General features: G+C 38.1%; 1 protein-coding gene across 1 annotated transcript in view; it reads right to left on the bottom strand.

Moving 5' to 3' along the window:
• DCLK1 (doublecortin like kinase 1) overlaps positions 1–23,388 on the bottom strand; it is a 422,465-nt gene that overhangs the window by 388,989 nt on the left and 10,088 nt on the right. The window contains 1 exon segment of the mRNA XM_043996841.1: positions 6,425–6,771. Within this exon segment, the coding sequence (XP_043852776.1) occupies positions 6,425–6,771 (347 nt within the window).

Below are 23,388 nucleotides of genomic sequence, written 5' to 3'. Positions count from 1 at the left end.
CCTCAGTGCACATCATTGTTGAATGCCTGTCTCCTCCTGTGCTAAATAAATCTCATTTTGTTAAAACGTTGAATGACCCATGAGCATCTCATTTTGTTCCAATATCAAACATAAAATTACAGTTTATTGACCTGAGTTTGGCACAGCCCAGAACACTTGCTGAAACACCAAGTCAGACATGGGCAGGTTTTTATATACTATATTCTGCTGCAAACCCACAATTCACAGTCATACAACTGACTGAAACATGCAAAAAATACAAGAATCTATTATTCTTTGTTGACTATTAAAAAAAAAAGTGGTTTCAAAGAACAAAATCTAGACTTGAAAGCTCTCATGTGCTAAGATGATACAAATCGCATTATAGATACGATCCAGAATTCCTCTGATTAACACTTTCAAACGATTCATAAAATGAAGAGGTGTATGCTTGCGTAAGGTGTCTACTATGACCAAGGAGATTCCCTAAAAATGATGCCCCGTAGATGATACTGTTTGTGAATGACAGTGAGCTCCTTTCATCAAGACCCAGAACACTATAGAAACTCTTTAATAAGATTCACAGCCACTCACAAGAGTTCAGCCTAAGAAATCGTACAGAAAAATGCCAAGTGGATGATGAATATCTTGTCCAAGCTTTGATATAATTTGGTAATTCAGCACATATATTGAACAGACACTGAAGATAGACAATGAGATCGGTCCAGAACTGAATAAGAGAAAGAATAAGCTTGATTCCATTTGGGAAATTATACAGTCCTTTCAGCAATCCCCAAGCTGCTTCCTGAGACAAAACCCCATCTTTTTGTCACCAGTATTCTTCCAGTGAGGCATTTATCACTATGAATCATAGAACACCACAATTACTGAAGAATCAAAAGTGCATGTGTTGAAGGAGTAGGGGAGAAGACAGAGTCAAGCTTGATTATTATAATTATACAGCACTTGCTTTCTATTGTTTTGTTGGGGTTCTTTACTTTTAGAGTCATTCTGTTTATTGTTTTCCAGGGTCAGTTTAACTCACTTTTCATCCATTCATGTAATTTTTCTGTATTCCTCATATTCAGTTTTCTTACAATGAAATAGTATCACATCAATTCATATACTGTCTCTTTAGCCATTCCGCAAATGGCAAACATCTAATTTTTTTTCATTTCTTTGCTACTGCAAAAAGTGCTGCTATGAAGATTTTGAAGTATGTGGAACCATTAAAAAAATCATTATACTTTCCAGAGTATGTTTCTAACATTGAGATCTCAATGTTAAAGGGATTGGGCATTTGAGTTATTTTTTTAGCCCATTTCCAAATTACTTTCCAATTTTTTTGGCTGGACCAGTAGCCAACTTTCTATAATTTCTCCAACTCTGATTTTTTCTGTCTTTTGTCACCTTCAACAGTTTCCTGGGTATGAAGTGGAACCTTGAAGTTGTTTGTACTTATATTTGCTTTGTAGTCTTAGTAATCTGGATCAGTCTTTCACAAGGTTGTCAATAGCTGACAATTCTTCTTTTGAGAACTATTTATTTGTATCTTTGACTATTTATTCATTGGAGAATGGCTTTTGGTATTCTAGATTTGCACTAGTACCCTAGATGAAAAAAAGGGGTTTTTTTTCCCCTCCAGTGAATCATTTCCTTCTTATCCTAATTATGTTATTTTGTTCTTGTAAAAACTTTCCAGTTTCATGTGATTTAAATTATCTTTCTTATATTTCATGATTGTCCCCATAGCCACAGCTACAAAAGATACCTGATTTGGTTCTCTCAAAGCTAAAGATTTTAAATTCTTGCACTTCCCAATATTACAGCTTGCTGCTTCCTTCTGTAGATCTTTAGTATGAGTGAGTAAAGGAGATGGTCATATGTATAAATAATAAATATCTCTCAGACAGAAATATATCTCTAATCAGACTATTGCCCCCCAAAAAGAGGGAGATAAGTAAGAAGGGATGAAGGCCTGCTTTCTTTTAGCTACGTTTTAGAAAAATAACTTGTGGCAAGCTTTATCAGTGATTCTCACACTAAGGTACTTTCTTGGGTTAGGCTGCTTAGAGATTTGTTGCTCTTTATGTTTCTAAGGAAAGATCCAGTAATCATAGATTTGGAAGATTTAATGGCTCAAAGCAGCAGGATTTTTCACTCCCAAAAAGGCCACAGATGCCCCTGTACACATTGTTGGAAGTTAGAAGATGTGCCATAGTTTCTTTCGAGCAATCATGTACAGTTTGAGCTGACTTTAATCACTTAAGAAAAATAATCACACTGAAATGCCATCTGGGCAAAGAGGGTTTTTGGCAGATTGCTTGTGCAACCAGCAGAGAAAGTACTAAATATTGAAGCTTGACTGGGGTGGGGAGGACATAGGGGAGAGACAAGGTAATAAAAAAAAAAACCTTCCTTGGTTTTCAGATTCTTTAGCCAAACAAAAAAAGAAAAAAGGAAGAGACTGGGAGGAAACAGCCCTCAGATAGAGAAATGATGTTTTTCTTTTTGCAATGTAACAGGGCAATGAAGAGGTGAATGTTACCATGTCCTCTTTTCACTGTTCGTCCTTGTTCATTAGATTACTCTGATCACACAGTGTTCAAAGTTGCTAGAAGTTACTAGTGAATTGGAAAAAAAAATGTCATAACCTCTAACTAAATTTTCAGCTTCATGTATGTGACCCTCTACAGCCATGGTGTCAAACAATAGAAATGGGGGCTTCATGTTGTTCAATTTTTTTCACTCATGTCTTGTGACCCCATTTAGGGTTTTGTTGGCAAAGATACTGGAATGATTTACTATTTCCTTCTCCAGCTCATTTTATAGATAAAGAACCTGAGGGAAACAGGATTAAGTGACTTATTCAGGGTCACACAGCTAGTAAGTGACTTAGGCCACATTTGAACTCAGGAAGATGCATCTTACTTACTGACTCCAGATCCAGCACTCTCTCCACTGTGCCACCTAGCTGCCCCATCAATAAATATTAATGACACTGTTGTCAGAGATCCCAGAGCAAACAGACTATCCAGAGGTTCATGGACCAATTAGATGGTCCTGGAGGTCAGAGGATAATGTCTTCTTTATTTTTTTCTCTCTCAGCAAGCAATACAGGGCTTTTAATGAAGGAGTTGCTTAATAAATGTTTGCTGAACTGACTCCCCCAGTTATTCACCTAACACCTAAATGTTACAACACAACTTGGTCAAACTGATACGACAACTACCAAGGATTTTACCTGCACAGATTCTATAAGAAATTCAACTTTTAAAAGTCCTCCACGAGTTAATCCTTTAGGTTCATTTGGTATTTTAAAAAAAAAAACAACTTGGATCAGTTCAAATCAGTTAGCATATGCAAAACACTCTGCAAACCTAAAATTGTTCTATAAACATCAACTATTAAAATTAAAAGGGAAAGAGGGGAGAACACTTGAAGATGCTACAAAATTGAGAATTGAGGCCCACTAAAGAAAAATGTGGTCCCTATAAAACAATGGTTACAGAAGCTGCAAATGTCTTACTGGACATGAAGGAGCACAACTCTAAGGGGAACCTAGGGAAAAGGCAGTTTATTCCCTCCACTGCTTAATGATGCCAAGACTGTCCACAGTTGCCACTTCATGAAACTGCTTATGTGAGCAGATTTGTCTTTTTCCCAAAAGCCATACTAAAGCCTCCCACAGTCCATGAAAAAGTAGGTTTGCTCTTTCTGGGCACTAGAGCACAAAAATGTTCCTATCTTAGTCTCCAATTCCCAGGCAGTTCCTCGCTACGCCTCACAAAACTCCTATGAAGGGAGCATGTCATAACACCACAATGACTTTTTGAGAAACAAAATACAGTATGTAAACACAATCAACAGAATGGTTTTGGAGGACTGGACTAGGGGATGCAGGAGTTGAAAAAAACTCCCAGTGGTCTTTGAATACATAGATCTTGAAGAATGTGTGCTTGGCTACAGGAACAAAAGCAGCCATTGTGATTATAGTCCAAGTAGCCCCTGGAGAAGATGGGGAAGGGAGTCAAAACCTTAATAATAACTTGTTACAGAAAACACCTTGTAGTATAAGCCAACAAAAATCCATGATCAGCTGGAGGAAGGACCTCAGCCAGAGTACTTTGAGTTTCCTTTAGGATCCATATGTAGAGATTTGAGAAGACCCTAGAGAGCTACAAGGTGATGCTTACCTTAGAGAAGACTATGAATTAAGATGTGGAACAAGGAGAAACCACCTGAAAAAGTTAGGTCATGCAAAGGTATTTACAAAGGAAATGACTATACTGGCCAATTACCCACCTTACAAAACAGTGCCAGAATTAGAATGTCTGAAAGCAACTTGAAGTTTGGAAGTGAGAAAGCATTAGCAACTTTGAGTCTGGAGTACAATAGTGCTTTTTTTTTTTGAAGTGGCAGAAGAGAACATCGGGGTCATGTACATCAAGTGTAGTCAATAAAAATGAATGTGTACATTTAATAATTAAAAAGTAATTTATGCATTCTGTCATTTCTATTCACTTATACAGTCATCAAATGAGTACTATAAGAAAAGGTACCAAATATATGAATCTTTAGATGAAAGAGATCAATTGTTCTCATTATTAAGAATTCGCCAAAGGGTTCTTTAAATAGTGAACTCCCTATTACCTTTCTTTTAATTCAATATGTTTGGAATGTCAGCAAAAGTTCTTGTTGAACTCTAGCTGCTATACTGATGATTCTCAGTCTATGTATTCTTGGAACCTAGTCTTTCAACAGGCCAGGAGAAAGTAATCACTCAGCTTCTTCATCCATATTTACTTTTATCAGATGATGGTTAGATTAAAAAAAAAGATAAAGCAAATGGAAAGGTCATTATTCATTTGAAAATTTGAACAACCATCCCCAATTAAATGCACTTGTTTGTAAAATTCATAAGACATGAACATTTGGGAACCTATATAAACAGATTCCAGCAGAAAAATTCATTCTTGAAATAATGGCATTTCTAAAACAGGCTTTTCTTTTTAATTCAAAAACTCTGAATTTGCCAATATAATGGGATGATGTCAGCCGCTTATCCTTCTGAGAGGCTAAACTTATTTCAATAGATCCACAAGTATGGGGGATAAATGGTAATTAACTTTTGACTACCTAGTTTTGTTTGACTTTTAATTTGTATCATTCCTGTAAATATTCCAAATCACCATGGTGAAATATATATTATTTTTCAAAGGATACTTAGATATAACTACCTTGAAGACCAATTGTCAATCAAAAATTGATTAGAAAGTACTAATTTAATTTTTTAAAAAGAAAACTGATTTCTTTGAACAACTTTTACATCTTATTCTATTTATGACCAGAGTTTCTGCTGGCTTCTATTACTTTATTATTTTAATATTAATGGAAACTGTATGAAAAGTAGATAGGAGGTCACGTAGTCCAATTTTCTACAAGTTATTATAAAGTCTTACTATCAAGCTTACAAATTCAAGTCAAGAGATGTTAGTATATAATTTATATATTAAATAAAGAAAAACACCTATAATTTTTATACTGCAATCTTTTTAAATACAAAACTTATAGCATATAAAAACATACCCTTTAACTTCAGTCAATCAGAAGTTCTTCACTTTTTAGGTCTATGTTTAAAATCTTTAACATTTTAACACATTATTTTACTGGAATTTGCCCAGGTACAGAGGCATGAAACATCAAATTAATTGTAATATCATCTCTTGGCTGCTGTTATACTTTGAGTCACATCCATGCTTGGACCTCATGACACATGGCTTCCTAGCATAATGAGAACTAGACATGAGTGTGCTGGTAAATATTTTCAATTAGCTCTCAGAGGGGAAAAAAGTATGTTTGCACAACACACTTTTAAGTTTAATCTGCATTATTTAACATTTTCTCCATCAGTTACTTAAGTGTAGACAAGCAACAAAACAATAAATCATGTCCTAATTTGTAGCATTTCCCATTTCCATGGTGTAAATGTTCACACTGAAAATTTTAAAATAGGATACTGAACCAGTATGATCTGGCTCCAGCACACCACTGGAGTGGGTATTATTGATTGTGATTGGTAGTATTAAAATTGTAAATATATGCATATATGTATTTATCAATTTGTACATGTGTGTATAAACACATACACACAGATGTTTATCATTTATATATCTGTTTTTAATATATGTTTATATTTACAATTTATACATACATGTATATAAATATTTGGTTATGTAAACTCTACCCATAATTTAGTTTTATTTTACTCTCTAAATAGTCAGTTCTGTTAAATTATATAAAGCGAATCCTTCAGAATGATTCAGAGTCAAAAAGCTTAAGCAACAAAGTATTTTCCACATACCCACCTAGTCGCACATCTCATCTTTTAAAACTTATAGACACAGAGAATTTGGAAGAAAATGCATTTCCTCAAACATCTTACCTGCTTCCCATCTAGGGTGTACAGGCGCTTAACCACTCCTGAATCCAGTTTGATGGCATCAGTGATATCAGTGAGAACCTGCTCAAATGAATGGGCGGTCTTCTTGTTGAGCAGAATCCGGACAGCTTTCCGTGGCTTCACACCACTTCTGATAATGGTGACTAGTTTGGGCCGAATGAAATCCTTATTCTCCCTCACATCTGAGGGGCTGCCTTTGGCAGTGGCAAGCGAAGAAACCGTACGGGAAGCAGAGGTGGTCTTGACATTTACTGACCAATTGGGGTTTACATTCTTGGTGTACTCCAGTTTTTTGAAGGGTTCTATTGAACCACACACATAACTCTCTCCTAGAAAAAGAAAGGGAAAAAAATGATTAACCCATTTATTTGATAAATGCAAATTGATTTCCTTCTTTTATCTTTTTTCTCCGGTTTCTTCTCCTCTTACTAGAGGCAAGAGTCAGCTATAAAATTTAAAGAAAAGAAAGTGTGGTTTAATGGTCACTAATCAGGGAAGATAAGATGGTCACTTCTATTCTAGCTCAGTCAATAGCAGACAAGATTAATATTCATTTTAAAACTTTTCTACAGTGGCTATTATATATATGGCACTGTGCCAGGTGATATAAAGATGAAAAAATGATAGCTTCTGCCTTCAAGGAGCATTCAATCTAGTGAATGAATGAAAAATGATTAAATATTTATTATACGCCAACCATCGTCCTAAGTGATATTGATGCAAACCGAAAAATGAGACAGAGCACCTTCTAAGTAGTACTGCATAAGAGAATTCAGATGCAGGATGGAAGAAAAGACCTGGAAATCGTAAGGGTTCAACAGCAGGATGGATGGTAAAGCCCAGAGGTAGTAAAGGCAGAGGTGGGGAGACATTTATGCAAATAACTAAAATACAAATCAAGATATGAGAAAGTGAATAAAAAAAAGTCATAAAGAAGAGCATGGACAGTTTGAAGGAAAAAAAAAAAAAACAGAACCCAAACCTGAAGGATGAGAGAATTTTCATCAGGTAGAGATGTGGAATTTATTCCAGGCAAGTAGAACAGTATATACAAATTCAAGAGAGGTAGGAAATGACAGGATAGGAGCAAGGAAAATTAGATGAATAGTGTTTGAAGGATAGTAAGATGAAATAAGACAGGAAAGGCAGGATAGACTATACCTATGGAAGATCTTGAATATTTAGTTAAGGAGTTTGTATTTTATCCTGTAGCAATGAAAAATGGGATTTTGAGAAGGGTAATGACAGTGAGGCCAATGCATTCAGAAAAGGAAAAGCAGAGATGAGAAGGACAGATTGGAGAAGGGAGACACCAAAGATAGAGACCAGTAAGGAATCTATTACAATAATCCAGGTAAGAGGGAATAGGAATCTGAAGTAGATTAATGAAGTGGTAAGGAGATGGATGATGATGATAGTAATAACAACAATAATAATAGCTCACATTTATATAGTGCCTACTATGTGTCAGGCACTATTCTAAGGGCTTTACAAATTTTATCTTATTTGATCCTCACAACTATCGGCTTTGAAGGCAAGGACTATTTTAGAAAGAGAATTGACAGGATTTGGCATGGAGCTAATATAAAAAATGCAAGGCAACTTTTGAGGGAAAAATTAATTCAGTTTTGGACATCTCAAGTTTGAGATGTGGGAAGGATATTCAAATGGAGGCAACTGGAAGACGAAAATATAACATTTAGGAGTCACTTCCAAAGATACAATAAATCAAATCATGGGAATGGTTTAGCTTGCCTCAAGAATACAGAGAGAGAAGAGAGAACCAAGGACTAAACTATCAGGGATCTCCAAACCTAAAAGACTAAAGGAAGAACTAATGAAGAAGACAGAGAAGGAACAAAACCTGTCCTGATATAAGGTTGCCATAGAAGCCCAAAGGAGGAGAAAGTTATCAAGAAAGAAGAGATGGTCTACACATGTGATCTGCCAAAGAAAGATCTAAGATGAAGAGGAATGAGAAGTCATCAGATCTGGCAATTACAAATAGACAGTTCCTTTTTCTATAGTGCTCAACGTTTTCATCCCAACAGCCCTGTGAAAAAGATAGTTTAAGTACTATTACAGTATTACCATCTCCTTTAACAGATGAGGAAATAGGCTTACATTAGCCCATAAATGCATACTCAAAGCCTAGGACTCCAGTCTTATGCTATGCCTGATATAACACGCTCTCTTATGTGGTCTGCTCTCTTCTAACATACATAGATGGCAGATTACATTATAGGGTATTTAAATGTTTACAAGGCACTTTACATAGTCTCCTCTGATCTTGACAATATGTGAAATAGGTAATACTATATTATTCCTTTTACTGATTGACATTCAGAAGAATCAAATTATTCCCCGGACCAAAGCTAATAAGTAGCAGAGACAAGATGGGGACCCTGAAAAAGCTGGATTCTTCTCACAGCACTTCCCCACTGCTGCTGGTCTAATCTCAAGGAGGGTAGTTTCAAAAGGAGACAAACCTGACTGCAAAATTTTCCAGAGAAAATAGTGATGTGTGAGCAGAGGGAAGGCTATAGTATTCTTTTTAGAATTCTGGCAGCAAAGAAAAGAGGTTGTTGCATGAAAATTTTAACAAGATAAAGTAAATGCTTTTTTAATACTGGGTAGACCCGAAAGTGTTTCTAGCCAGAGGTATAAGTCACTGGTGGAGGAGTGAGAAAATAAGGGCCAAGTAAAATTCAAACCACAATTCACAGATTAACAGGCCAGAGGGAGGTATGGTGGGGAGTGGGAAAGAGGAGACAGAAAGTCTGGCTGAGGTCAAAGCCAAGCTCACAAAAGCCACTCAACTAGAGGGCTAGGCAGGACATCATGAACTGTGTCCAAGGGGAAAATGAAGTGGGAGGGGAAGGGGAAGGGGACAAAGCCTTGAAAACCATTAGTTTGTCTCATCCTAAATCAGAGCCTGTATAGGGGCAGCAAGATACTCATTCACACATTCCTCACACAGCTAAAAACAAACAGGGAAAGAGGCAGTTAAGAGAGTAAATTTGAAGACTACTTGAGGGGACGGATGAGACAGGGATTGAGGACACTAAGTCAAGGAAACAAGAATGTATTGTTGACCATATGCCAGGCACTATGTTAAGCCTTGTGAATATAAATGTGAACCAAAAAAAAAAAAAAAAAAGACTGATCAAGCAGTTTTTTACTTTCAGGAAATCAAAGCGTAAAAAGGAAGCTGAAAGGGGAAGATAGGGAAGGAGAAGGTACCCAGCCACACCAGAACAAAGAGGAGAAAGTCTGGAATCAGGAGAAGAGCTGGGAGAAGATTGTATGCATGGCTGACCTGTGCATTTTTCTTAAAATGTAAGTTCTAGAGGGAATCTGTCTGAGACAATGAGGTGCTATGGATCAAGAGTACAGTCAGTAAATCAGTAACCACTTAGTAAGCACCTACTATGTGCCAGGCACTGTATGAAGCACTGGGATGCGAAGAAAGGCAAAGATACCCCCTGCCCTCAAGGAGCTCACAATTCAGTGGGGGAGAAATCGTGTTAAAAACAATGTTCGAGAGGCAGCTAGGTGGCGCAGTGGATAGAGCACCGGCCCTGGATTCAAGAGTACCTGAGTTCAAATCCGACCTCAGACACTTTACACTTACTAGCTGTGTGACCCTGGGCAAGTCACTTAACCCCAATTGCCTCACTAAAAAACAAAACAAAACAAAACAACAACAACAAAAAAACAACGTTCGAACAAGCTACATACAGCATAAATTAGAACTAATAGAGGGAAGGCACTAGTATTAAGAGAGATCAGGAAAAGTTTTTTATAAAATGTGGGATTTTAGCTAGAACTTGAAGGAAGACAGGGAAATCAGAGGAGGAAGATGAGGAGGAAGAGAATTTCAGGCATGGGACATAACCAGTGAAAATGCACAAAATTGGGACATAGGGTGTCTTGTTGGAAAAATAGAATGGAGGTCAGGATCCCTGGTTCACCACCTAAATGAAGAGGAATAAGGCTTAAGAAGACTGGAAATACTGGAGAAGCCAGATTATGAAGGTTTTTATATTTGATCCTGAGGGTGATAGGAGCCACTGGAGTTTATTGAATGGGGGTGGGGGTGATAGGGTCAGACCTGTGCTTTTTGATGATCAAATAATGGCTGAGTATAGAAGGAAGAGTTATTAGTTTTAAAGAGGAGAAAGTCTACCTCATTCTCTAAGACTGCAATAAAAGAGAAAAAAAATGGGAGAATTCAAGAGCTGTGAAGTGGAGAGACAACTAGATAGGGGAGTTTCCCATGTGGTGACCTCAGTTTTCTTAGTAAAGTAGGATCTAAGGTTACTTCTAAGTGAAGGAAAATGGATAAATCTAAAGACAGCACAGTGTGCCTTTAGTTTGTTCATTTTCAAAATGGTGACAGTAATATCAAAATATTTAATTGACATATTTGATGATGTTGGTTTTGGAAACAAAATGCTTACAAATCCCATTCAAAGAAAAAATTTTCTACATGTAATAACAATCACTTCAAAGCTTTAAATCCCAAAGAACAGTAAAATGGTCAGATTGGAGACATATTAGAAACAATTTTGTCGTCAAATAATAAATTCTTAAATAAAATTAGAGTTCTTGGCAAACAAGTTTAAAATGTTGAAATTTACCAGTAATAAGCATCTATTTATGATCAATTAATTTTTTTAATTAAAAAAAAACTTGAACACAGATTTCAAAAAGAAACTATATAATATAATTGGCTCAGATATAATTTCTTAAAAGTCAAGAGATTTCAAGAATGAGTATATTTTAAAATAACCTTTCCCCTCTATGATACTAGAGAAAAAATCTTTATCCATTAGAGAAATTTAATAGATAAAAAGAATGAAAGACTTAAGTAATTACTGCTAAAATAATTCATGATAAATCCAACAGGGTCCTTTAATTTTATCTATGTCCTTGTCCAATATTTTTAAATTAATAGTTTGACCATTCAAGGTCACAGAAGTATTTAATAGTAAATAAATAAATAAATAGCTAAACCAGGGTCTAAAAACTTTAAAATTACAGTGGCTACTATGTTATTCTTTTGCTCTTGTTTTTATCCCCAGCACTTAACACAGTGCCTGACATACAGTTTGAGATTAATAAATGCTTTTGACATTGACTGACTACTATGTGTAAGGCACAGTATGGGGAAACATAATTCCTCCTTTAATGAACCAAAATTGGGTATCAAAAGGGAAGTTGGAACCAAGTAGAGTTGTGAATTTCCCAAGTTAATCTTTCTCATTTAGGGGTTATATTAATAACCAGTTAAGATTAATTTGATCAGGGGCAGCTAGGTGGCGCAGTGGATAAAGCACCAGCCTCAAACACTTGACACTTACTAGCTGTATGACCCTGGGCAAGTCACTTAACCCCCATTGCCCCGCAAAAAAAAAGATTAATTTGATCAGGGCATATTGGTTCCACATATTACACACCAAATGTATTGAATTAAAAACCTATAATTGAGAAAGGCATCTATTCAACAGACATCTAGTCTATGACTATCTTAATGTGAAGGTGATCATGGTTTCTCAAGGGCTTGTAAGCAATGGGTGTCAGGTCTTCCCAAACAAGGAAGGCTTTCTGTATTGACCTGAAGGTAAACTAAGGACAAGTCTAGGTAGGTTTGGAGAGGCTTAATCATGGAACTGATTAACTACAGAAGACTGCCTACTATGGCAGAGAGAAGCTGCCATCAGGAGCACCCCATGAAATCTATGTAAGGCCTGAAATAGGACAACATGACAAACAGGGGCATTTCAGGAAGCTGACAAAATTACAAATAGGAAGACCTCCACTTCTCATCATTTTTCAGCCCCCAGGTTTAAATAATGTTTCAGTGGCTTTAAATTCCCATAGAACAGGAATTACACAATCTGTCTGTACACAAGGATTCCATAGCCCTGCCCCACCCAAATAGCCAGTTTGTGGCAGCTCTTCCTTTCTTTTTTTTTTTAAAGGTAGCTATATTCAGCAGCACAGGACCATCATATTTTACTTCTACTAACAAGCTTAAACACTTAATAAGTGAATTAAGAGCACATTTTTAAAATATAAAAATTAAAGTGGGCAAGTAGTCCTTACAAACCATTTAGGGTGAAAAGGGGAAAGGGATATATCCAGTTCTACATAAGAGGAAAAAATGTCAAGTTCAGAGGTACCATTTCAATGCTGCTTTTTACTTACCTCAAGCTACCCTGTTCTATTGCTTGCATGCCTATAGCAATGGCCCAAATATAATAGCAGCTCTAAATCAAGTGACTTGCATAGAAGGAAGCTGACATACAGCATTTTTCTACCAATTTGCAATGTTTATTCTAGGTGGGGTTTGAAACAAATTGCTTGTCAGACCTTCTCTATTTCCCCCTCAAAAAAGATTTTTATCCTGCTTCTTCAAAGATAAAGGGGCTAAAACAGCCTTAAATGGCCTTCAAACTATAACACAGAGAATCTTTTCAGTTATGAAAGAGATAGAGAAAATAAAACACCTATCTTTCTGCTTCTCTACCAACCTGTAAATGAATAAAAAGCAAAAAATCCAGTGTTAAGAATGATCTTCTCCTAGGAACTTAAACCACATGGGATTAAAAAAAACATCAGTCAGAATGGTAAGAGCATAAGAGGAAACATCTGCCTGAATTCCTGCTGGATTTAAAAGGCCTAATACAAGAAAACAAAATCAACCATTAAAGTGAGATAAGTTCCAACCTCACAACACCTGAAATATCTGAATGAGATTGTTTCTGCCCTGGAAAACTGAAGCATTTGAATGATTTTACAACAAATAGAATTCTGTTTCTATATCTACAAATGTGTTAGGATATTGATAAAGGTGCCAAAAGTATCTCTTTTTGCAAACAACCTATTACACCTTAAGAAAATACTTGAGTGGCTCATGTTTCACCAACTGTAGAATTAGATGTGCTCTGGCAAAAAGCTTTAAATAAAATTTCTATAAAGAAGATCTTTCCCATTTGTATGGTGGAAAGAATACTGAATGAACAGTTAGAAACTTCTGTGCTTTCTACCTCTGTGATACTCTTAACTCTTCTCTCTCCCCACAATCTCTTATCATTCTATGTTCCTCTATGCCTCCCTCTAAACCGATTCTTCATTCTTGGGAAGCCTACAGTTACTCTACTCCTTTCTGCTCCCCAACCCCTTTTCTGACTTCATTTTCCTCCCTTTGGCATCTTGACCCTACAGTGAACCAGTTATTCATACCACATACCAAACCCCAAGTTACCCCCCAACTCAGCACCACCATCTACTTTCTCTGCTCTTAAAGACTTGCTGATGAATATGGCCGAAGGACACCACAACTATATTATTAGAAACGTTATAAATTTATGTTATCTAATTCATCTCAACTGGGATCTCACTGGTCCACAGGAATACTTCTGTTCTTTCTTGATTGCCTAACATACTTCCCATAGCTGCTGTTTCAAACCTCTTCTCTCCTCATGTCTTCCCCTTCCCTGGCCATTTCCTTTCAGTGAGGGATATATAAAATAGAAGTCATCAGTCATCAACTTCCTCTTCACCAATTCTATGTCTTAACATTCCTCCACATAACCCTCCATTCTCTCCTTTTCTCTGGTTAATGAGGAAGAGAATAAATCTTCTCACTATATCAACCTCTTCACTTTTGCCGTTAGTCCCAAGATCTTCCCCTTAACTTCAATCATTCCCTGCTCTTTCCCTGCTGCTTACAAAAATGCCCAGGTCTCCCCCATCCTAATTTTTTTAAAAATTCATGTGACATTGCCATAATGTCAATGTTTAGTAGGAGTATCAATCTCTGCTCACTTTCACACACTAGACAAAGCCATCTACATTCACTGAATCTAGTTCTTCTACCTTCTGCTGACTTCTCAAATCCTTAGAATCTGGCTTCAGTCTTACCACTTCTTTAAACTGCTCTCTCCAAAGTTACTAAGGATAATTAATTACTAAACCCAATGACTTTTTTCCATTCATTTTCTTTACCTTCTATGGTACTACTTCTTACTCTTTGCAGAATTGTCATCTATATCTCATCTTCTAATCATGAAGATCTTAATGGCATAGATTTAGAGATGGAAGTGCTCTGTCCTGAGACCCTCCTCTCTCATTCTCCACTTTCTGACTCAGTGACTTCTTCAGAGCTCGAAGGTTCAATGATCATTTCTATGAATAGGACTCCCAGTGCCACATCACCAGCTACCTCTTAGATATCTTTCCAACTAGATGTCCTATTGGGCATTTAAATTCAACATGTCCAAAAGAGATCTTATTATCTTCCCTTCAAAACTAACTAATCCTCCAGACTCTCCTAATTCTGTTGAGTGCAAAGCCATCTTTCCAGTTATCCAGATTGCAACACTGGATTCATCCTAGATTCTTGCCTCTCTTCTTCAAGACTCTTTACCACTTCCTCTGATTGGCTGGTTCCTCCCAGAATATCCTTTTTTAAGAACTATCCCAAGCCAGCCATGTTTTTACTCCTCTCTGGCCTCTACTGCTGACTCTAGACTTTCTCTACCACACCACAGCAGCCTCCTTACCCTGGAAGTTCACTCTACCTCTGGCTCTTTCAAACTCTGCCCCTATGTCTCCTTCCTCTAATTGACTGGTTCCTTCCAGAAACTCCATTTGAATGGAAAAGCCCAGACCAGTCCTGTCTTCCTTTCTCTCTGGACTTTATCATTTTTTTATATTTGTCTATCCTCTGTTAGAATATGAGCACGTTAAAGGCAGGGACTTTCTGCTTGTATTAGTATTCACAGTGCTTAGCACAGTGCCTGGTTCATAGTCATCACCTAATAAAGGCTTCTTCACTTTACTTGTTGACTTCTTCACCCCTCCCCCTTCCCAATCAATTTCACTAAATCCTGAAAATCGTATCTATATAAAATCTTTTAAATTAATCCCTTCTTTCAATTCACACTGCTTCCACCCTAGTACTGGCCTTCATCACCTCTCTCTCTCTGGGACTATCCAATCTACCTCCTACACCAGGAGTGTCAGAAGTGAGGACCATAAAACTCCCAACTAGATTAAAATGTAATTGGAAGATTTTTCAGAAACTAAACAAAAATATAATATAGATAATGTTATTTTGTGGTTTTCTAAGTCAATATGTGGAATAATCATTTCTATTTGGGCTTGTTACCACTGCTCCACACAACTTTCAAAATAATCTTCCTAAAACATAAATCTACCCATGTCAATCTCCTGTTCAGGAACCATCAGTGACTCAGTATTGAATCTGGGCAAAAATACAAACTCCTAAGCTTGGCACTTAAAAGCTCTTAATAGTAATTCAAAGCTCCAACCTACCTTTCTAGGCTTAGTTCCCATAGCCTAATTGGTCTTCCTGACTCAAGTCTCTACTCCAATCCATCATCCACACAATTGCCAGTGATTTTCTTTTTGCATGTGTGTGTGTGTGTGTGTGTGTGTGTGCGCACGCATGCATGAGCAAGTCTTTCCATGTTTTCCTAAAAACATAGATCTCATTATTTCTTATAGCACAATAGTATTTCTTCACAATCTCCCCAACTGATGGACATCCCTGCAATTTCTAGTTCTTTCCCACCACAAAGAAATGACAACCTCCCCCAATTCAATAAATGCTGGTAGTTTCCTATTATTTCCAGAAAAAAAGCACAAAGTCCTTTGTTTAGCATTTAAATCTCTTTACAACCTGACCCCTGCCTACCTTTTCATGCCTTTGCTCACCTTCTTCCACTCCATATTCTAAGAACCAGTCTTAAGGGTCCATTTGCCATTCCTCAAATACAACACTCCACCTCTCATTTTCATGACTTTCCCAAAGCAAGCATCCATTCCTGACATACCCTTTTTCTCCCTTCACCCCCCTGCCCTGCGTTTCTCCCTAATGCCTCCAGGTATCTCTGACCTTCTTCAAGACAGCTCAAATACCATCTTCTATAGGAGTTCTTTCTCAGTGTCCTCATCTATTAGTGCCTTCCCCTCAAAAGCTACCTTTTGGGGACAGCTAGGTGGTGCAGTAGATAAAGCATCGGCCCTGGATTCAGGAGACCCTGAGTTCAAATCCAGCCTCAGACACTTGACACTTACTAGCTGTGTGACCCTGGGCAAGTCACTTAGCCCTCAGTGCCCTGCCCCCCCCAAAAGCTACCTTTTATCTACTCTGTATATGTTTTGTATAGACCTGTTACATATTGTCTCCCTCATTAGATGGTGAGCTCCTTGAGGGCAGGGACTCATTTGGCCAATCTTTATATCCCTGGCACTTAGCACAATGCCTGGCACGTGTTTCCTAAAGTGTTGACTGAGTCACACAGTCTGCATTTCAGCCAAATAACCTGCTATTTTCCATAAACAACAATTCATCTCTTAACCTTTGCACAAGCTGCCTGCCCGCCCCCCGCCCCATGACTTGTATGTATGTAGTCCTTCCTTATCTCTATTTTATAGAATCTTAGCTTTCCTCAAGTTTCAAGTCATGTGCCACCTTCCCTATGAAGTCTTTCCTGGTCTGTCTACCTCCCTTCTCCCCAGTTGTTAGAACTCACTGCCTCCTTAAATATCATTGTTGTTGTCATTGAGTTGTTTCAGCCATGTCTGACTTTTGTGACCCCATTTGGGGTTTTGTTGTCAAAGATACTATAGGGGTTTGCCATTTTCTTCTCCAGCTCATTTTACACATAAGGAAACTGAGGCAAACGGTGCCCAGGGTCACCCAGCAAGTAAGTGTCTGAAGTTGGATTTCAATTCAGGTCTTCCTGACTCTAGACTTGGCACTCTATGCACTGCACCCCTTAAATTATCATGCATATACTTATCTCTGCATGTTGAATCCCTTCTACTCCCACCTCCCATTAGAATGTAAGCTCCTTGGGCCAGGGACCATTTATCCTTTGTCTTTTTATTCCTAGAATCTAGCACAGTGTCTTTAACTTAATAAATGCTTGGACTGGGTTGGCTCCAGTTCTTGCCCTGCAATTTATTGTTACTTTGGGTTTATGTTCTATGTGCCTCAATTTTCTCATTTGTAAAGTGGGGATAATAACTGCTCACAAGGTTGTTGTGAGGCAAATCCTTTATAAAATCATAAAAAAACACAACACTATGGGTTGAGCTATAATTAAATCATTCAGATCTCAAAGGGACATCAAAGAGAGATCTTCTATCAAAGCTCTGAATTTTAGAGATGGAGAAATGAGATGACAGAAAAGTAGTGACTTGCTAAAGGTCAAAGACCACACAGCACAAATCTGAACCTAGGTCTTCCCAATACAGTGCCCTTTCCCCTACACTATACCATCATTTATACCATTACAAAATTTAGTTTCCCCCTAAAAAAATTACATCCTAGAAAGCTAAATTGGAATCTCCCAATAAAGAAGGAAAAAATATGGTGGCTCACATCATGGTATTCTGGACATAATACTGCAGTATCCACTAGGGAAGCATTGCTACTCCATTCTGTTCCCAGAATCTACCTGCCTCCAATGTCACACCTGCCATCTTCTCAGAGGCAGGGGTAACTTACAACATCACATTTTCCCAGCAAGTCATGATGCCTAATGTGACATTCTCTAGCCTGAAATTCCTTCCATTGGAGGCTACAGTCACGTCCTTACCTAACTTTAATCTTTCAGTTCAAAATACAGCATGCTGAGGTTATTTTATACAAGTGTAGTCTGGAATGAATTTTATTTTTTTCTAGTATAAAAACCACTTCAATGCAAAACCCAGCAGCAAGATTTTACTGCTGTTTTAAGGTTAAGATCTAGGGGAGAACTAAATATTCAAGTTTCTGCCATCCCATAGTAAAAATTCTGAAAAAAGGAACCCTGAGGTGAGCAATAGGAGAGAGTGAGGTTTACTGAAAAATCATGAAGTGCCTTCTGAGCACACCTATACTAACTACAGAGAATGCCCACTTAATCACAGCATGCCTAGGAATGCCTGATTTAGGAAGGACATTTTGATAGCACTGCTAAACACTGGGAAGATTCCCCAAGGTGAGTTTATGGACTCTCCTTCCCTGAAAATCTTTAAAAATATGATAACATTGCAGTTTAAAAGCATTCTTGCCTCAGGGGAAAAAATGGGGTAGCCAACCTCTGAAAGACCACATTCAGATTCTCTGAAAAAACCAATAGCCATGGGACCCAGGATATTTGAATTCTATAATTGTTATCTGTGTGGCCATGGAAAAGTCACAAGATCTCTTTGAGCCTCAGTTTCCTCACTTGTAAAACCAAGATAATATGGACACTGTCTAAATTTGAAGTTAGAGGAGCTGGGTTCAAATTTTGACACTGCTACTTCTTCCCCATCCAACCCTGAAGAAGTCACCTCATCTCTTTTTGAGTCTAAGTCTCCTCATCTATAAGATGAGGGGGCTGTATCAGATGATCTTTTCCAACTTCCAATCATCATAAAACTGTTGTGGAAAAAAAGCACCAGCTGATGATGATGATGACGACGATGATGATTATAGACTACAGAATAGTCTACTCTTTTAAGCATCTCAGCAGGGGCTGAGGGGGGAAGGGAACACCATCAAGCATTTTCCTACCTCCATTTTCAAAATTAGCCAAGAATCTTGATTGAACTACCCTATGTCCTAAGACTGAGAAAAAGGCAGAGTTATGGATGTTCCATGACCTTGATGAGTCACCAGAAAGAAATGTCAGTGATCAAAGGCAATCAGCCATATATCCCAAGGCGTAACCTCCCACTGTGGCTACAAGGCACCTAGTTACCCTTATTTGAAGGAGGAAAAGAATGACTAAGGAAAAAGGCAGCAGGGTAATGGTAGTTTTCTGTATTATTCCCTTGTGCCTCCTGAAGTTATGAGGAACCAAATAAAAAGGAGAGGGGGAGGGGAGGAGAGGAAATGAGACTCTCTTCCCACACCTACCTTCCCTACCATTCTAATTAATGTTCCTGCATGAGACTTCCCATTGTAGCAAGGTAAGGACAGGAGTGAATAGAAATATGGTGACAGATCTGCTTGAGGATAAAAATGGGAACATCCAATTCCCTCTGTAAACCCTGCTTCTCCTCAGTGCAGATGATTAACAATACAACTTGGAGCAGTATCCATGGATATGTGCATTAGGAGATATAAAAGGCAACTGTATCCAAAGAGGGAAACTAGGTGGTACCGTGGATAGAGTGCTGGGCCTGGAGTCAGGAAGACTCATCTTCAAGTCTGGCCTCAGACATTTACTAGCTGTGTGACCCTGGGCAAGTCACTTAACCCTGTTTGCCTTAGTTTCTTCATCTGTAAACTGAACCAGAGAAGGAAATGGCAAACTACTTCCAGTATCTTTGCCAAGAAGACTCTAAGTGGGATCATGAAAAGTTGGGCATGACTGAAACGACTGAACAACAACAAAATCCAAAGAACTTTGAATTTGTTTATATATCTGCATTTTCAAGGGTGGCTATAAGTTATCTAATATTTGTTGAGCTATAGCTATATGCAAGGAATTCAAAGAAGTATAAGCCATGCTTACCATCTCCAAAGACCTTAGAACCCAGTTAGAACCCATAATCTCCAAAATTAAGGGCAGGTTGGGACCTTGGAGGCCACATAGTCCAGGGCCTTCATTTTATAGATAAGGAAACAGGTCTGAGGGAGTTTAAGCTACTGGCCCACGATCATATAGGGAGTGAACATCAGAAGCAATCTCAGGCTCTCTAAGAGCCAATTTCTACACAAACTCACTTGCATTCAGCTTGTACTTTAAGGTTTCTAAAGTGCTTCCTTAACAAGAACCCAATGAATGAAGTAATACAGGAGTTATTAGCTCCAATTTACAGAGGAGAAGACCATTTGGACTTGTCCAAGGTCAAACAGTTACATAGTAGCAGAGTCAGAATTCAAACCCAGGCCTTCTGATTCTGGATTCAGTGCATCTTCTACTGCCAAGTAGACAAAAGCACATTTAAAAAAAGGAATACAAGGCAGACAATGGTAAATTTTAACCAAGTGGTGCAATGTTTTAGATGAATTCTTCAAGAGGAATAGGTCACCCCTGAGGTGTTTAGAGAAGGTAAGACTTGAATTGGTCTTTGAAAGGATGGATGAGACTTCAAGAAGTATGTGGCTGTAATAGCATTCTCATGTGGAAGAGAATGGTCTGAGAAAAGACCTGGATGTAAGATAATATAGGGGTTTTCTTTTTTTAGGGGTGAAGGATGGGGAAGTCAGGAAGCAACCAAATTTAGATAACTAGGAAAGCTCATGTTCAGGAGCAATAAAAGAGTAGAAAGGTAGTAAGTAGGAAATATATTTTAGAAGGCCTTGAATGCCAGACTACATAAAATGTAGATTTCATCTTGCCTGTTATAGGGCAGGTTTAATAGGTTGAAGGTTTAGCAGGAATCAAGGAATCATAGGTAAGAGTTGTAAGGCATCTTAGGGAATATGTAGTTCAACTTTCTGGGCAGCAAAGTAGTACAGTGAATAGAGTGACAAGCCTGGAATCAGGAAGACCTGAGTTCAAATCTGAATTTAGACATTTACTAGCTGCTGTGTAACTCCAGCTTTGTGACTAGCTAGCTGCAGCATGAGCTGGAGAAGGAAATGGCAAACCACTCTAGTACCTTTGTCAAGAAAACCCCAAATGGGGTCATGAAGAGTCAGATGTGACTGAAATGACTAAACAAAAACAAAATCCCTGCTATGGTCCTCAATACTCTCTCTTAATATGGCATAATATTACACTGGGGTTTTTTTTAATGCCATTACAACACTGCTGATTCACACTGAACTAGTAGCCCACTAAAACCCTCAGATCTTTTTCAAAGTACCATCCAGCCATAACTCCTGTAACTTGTATTTGTGAAGTAGGTAGGTACAAGCTGAATGAAATAGGTTCTGAGGTGCCTTCCAACTCTAAGATGCTTAAATTTTTTTAAAGGAAAGTGTAAATCTTTATATTTATCTCTGAGATATTTCACCTTATTAAATCCATCCATCCCAGTGCTCAGGTCTGTCAAGTTATTTTTGGATCCTTACTGTGTGAAATCTACAAATTTGCTAAGTATGTCATCTTTATCCAAGTCAACTCAAGAACAACCACAGACACCTAGGCATTCCATGAGAGACCAAGTTCCAAGTTGACACTGAGCTCTAAATGACTACTTTGAATGAGTTCTTAATGAGTACTCTTGCCATTCAATGAAGTCTACCTAACTTCACTACCTTCAGGTCTACAGCTCTCCATCACATTTTTAAAAAATAGTGTGAGTAGGGGCAGCTAGATGGCGCAGTGGATAGAGCACCGGCCCTGGATTCAGAAGTACCTGAGTTCAAATCCGGCCTCAGACACTTAACACTTACTAGCTGTGTGACCCTGGGCAAGTCACTTAACCCCAATTGCCCCTCAAAAAAAAAAATAGTGTGTGTAAGGGTCTTCCTCCTAGTCCAACTGCTCAGTACTTATTTTGTATCCCTTTACCTGTAGACACATTGTTTTTCTTCAGTTGTATGTAAGTTACATGAGGGAAGAAAGGTGTTCGTCTTTATCTTCCCAGTGTCTAGCAGAATGTCTGCACATAGCTGGAGCTTAATAAATACTTGTGAGATGAATGAAAGGGCTTGGAGTAGGATTATTGCAATGAGACTAGAAAAGGAGTCACTGATGGGAAACTCTGCAAAGGGTAGAGATGAAAAAATAAAGCAGGGGCAGCTAGGTGGCGCAGTGGAAAGAGCACCGGCCCTGGATTCAGGAGGACCTGAGTTCAAATCTGCCCTCAGACACTTAACAATTACTAGCTGTGTGACCCTGGCTAAGTCACTTAAACCCAACTACCTCAAAAAAAAGAAAAAGAAAAAAGAATGCAGGCTAAAGAGAACAAATTTAGGAAAATAGCTAAAAGGAAAAGTTTTTTAATTTGTTTATTTGCCACCCCTCCTATGGTAATTCTACTCTTGGAATCAGTTCATTGTTATAACTATGACTAAAAGGCAGGATAATAAGGTACCTTCCCTAAGTGACCTTATTTTCACCCATGGAATCATTACCACACCTCACCTTTACTCCATCTGTGGTAAAAAAGAAACACTTTACCTTGTGAATAATGGCAAGGTGTTAAGTATCTTGCCCAATGTGACACAGGTTTAAAAAACAAAAACAAACAAAAAAATTTCCTGTCCCAATAAATAGACAAGACCTGAGCTTGAGCACTGAACAGTCTAGAACCATCCTGAGAAGGGCTTTAAATGAGATCAGGAGGAAACAATAGGGAGTCACTCAATTTCTTAAGTAGGTGAGTAACATGGTGAACTGTGGCTTTAAGACTAGGTGGTTGGCAGTCACATTGAGGACTGAATGGAGGAGAAAGTTCTGGTCACTGTAATAAGAAGTGATCAGATTCTGAACCAGAGGGTTTTGTGAGTAACTAGCAGGGGAGAGAGGTGAGAGATATTAAGGGGATAAAACTGACAAGACTTGGCAGATTCTTGGATATGGACGGGTCAATGGGAGTAAAGGAGAGGACCCCTAGGTTGTCAACTAGGTGTTTCAGAAACTGGTAGTACTTTGACAGAAATAGGGAGCTTAGGAGGAGGGTAGATTCAGGGAGAAAAATATTAAGTTCCGTTTTAGACACGTTGAATTTGAGATACCTAGGGAATATCCAGGTAGAAACATCTAGGAGGCAGAAAGAGATATATATATGCATGCTGGATATGTAGATTTGGGAGTCATCTGAAGAGAAATGATCATGAATCCATAGGATCGGATCAAAACCCCAAATGAGCATGTGTTGAAAGAAAAAAAGGAGAGGGTCAAGAATTGAACTAAAACATACTCACACAAAGGGTTTGGACATGGATGATGAGCCTGTAGGAGCCATCAAAAAGAATTCTTCAGATACTAAGAGAACCAAGACAGAAAAGTGTCACACAGGGGTGGAGAGCA

The sequence above is a fragment of the Dromiciops gliroides genome, chromosome 3, assembly GCF_019393635.1.
Source record: "Dromiciops gliroides isolate mDroGli1 chromosome 3, mDroGli1.pri, whole genome shotgun sequence".
NCBI lineage: Eukaryota > Metazoa > Chordata > Mammalia > Microbiotheria > Microbiotheriidae > Dromiciops > Dromiciops gliroides.
Note: the sequence above shows the minus strand (reverse complement) of the source record. Positions and strands in the feature narration are given on the sequence as shown.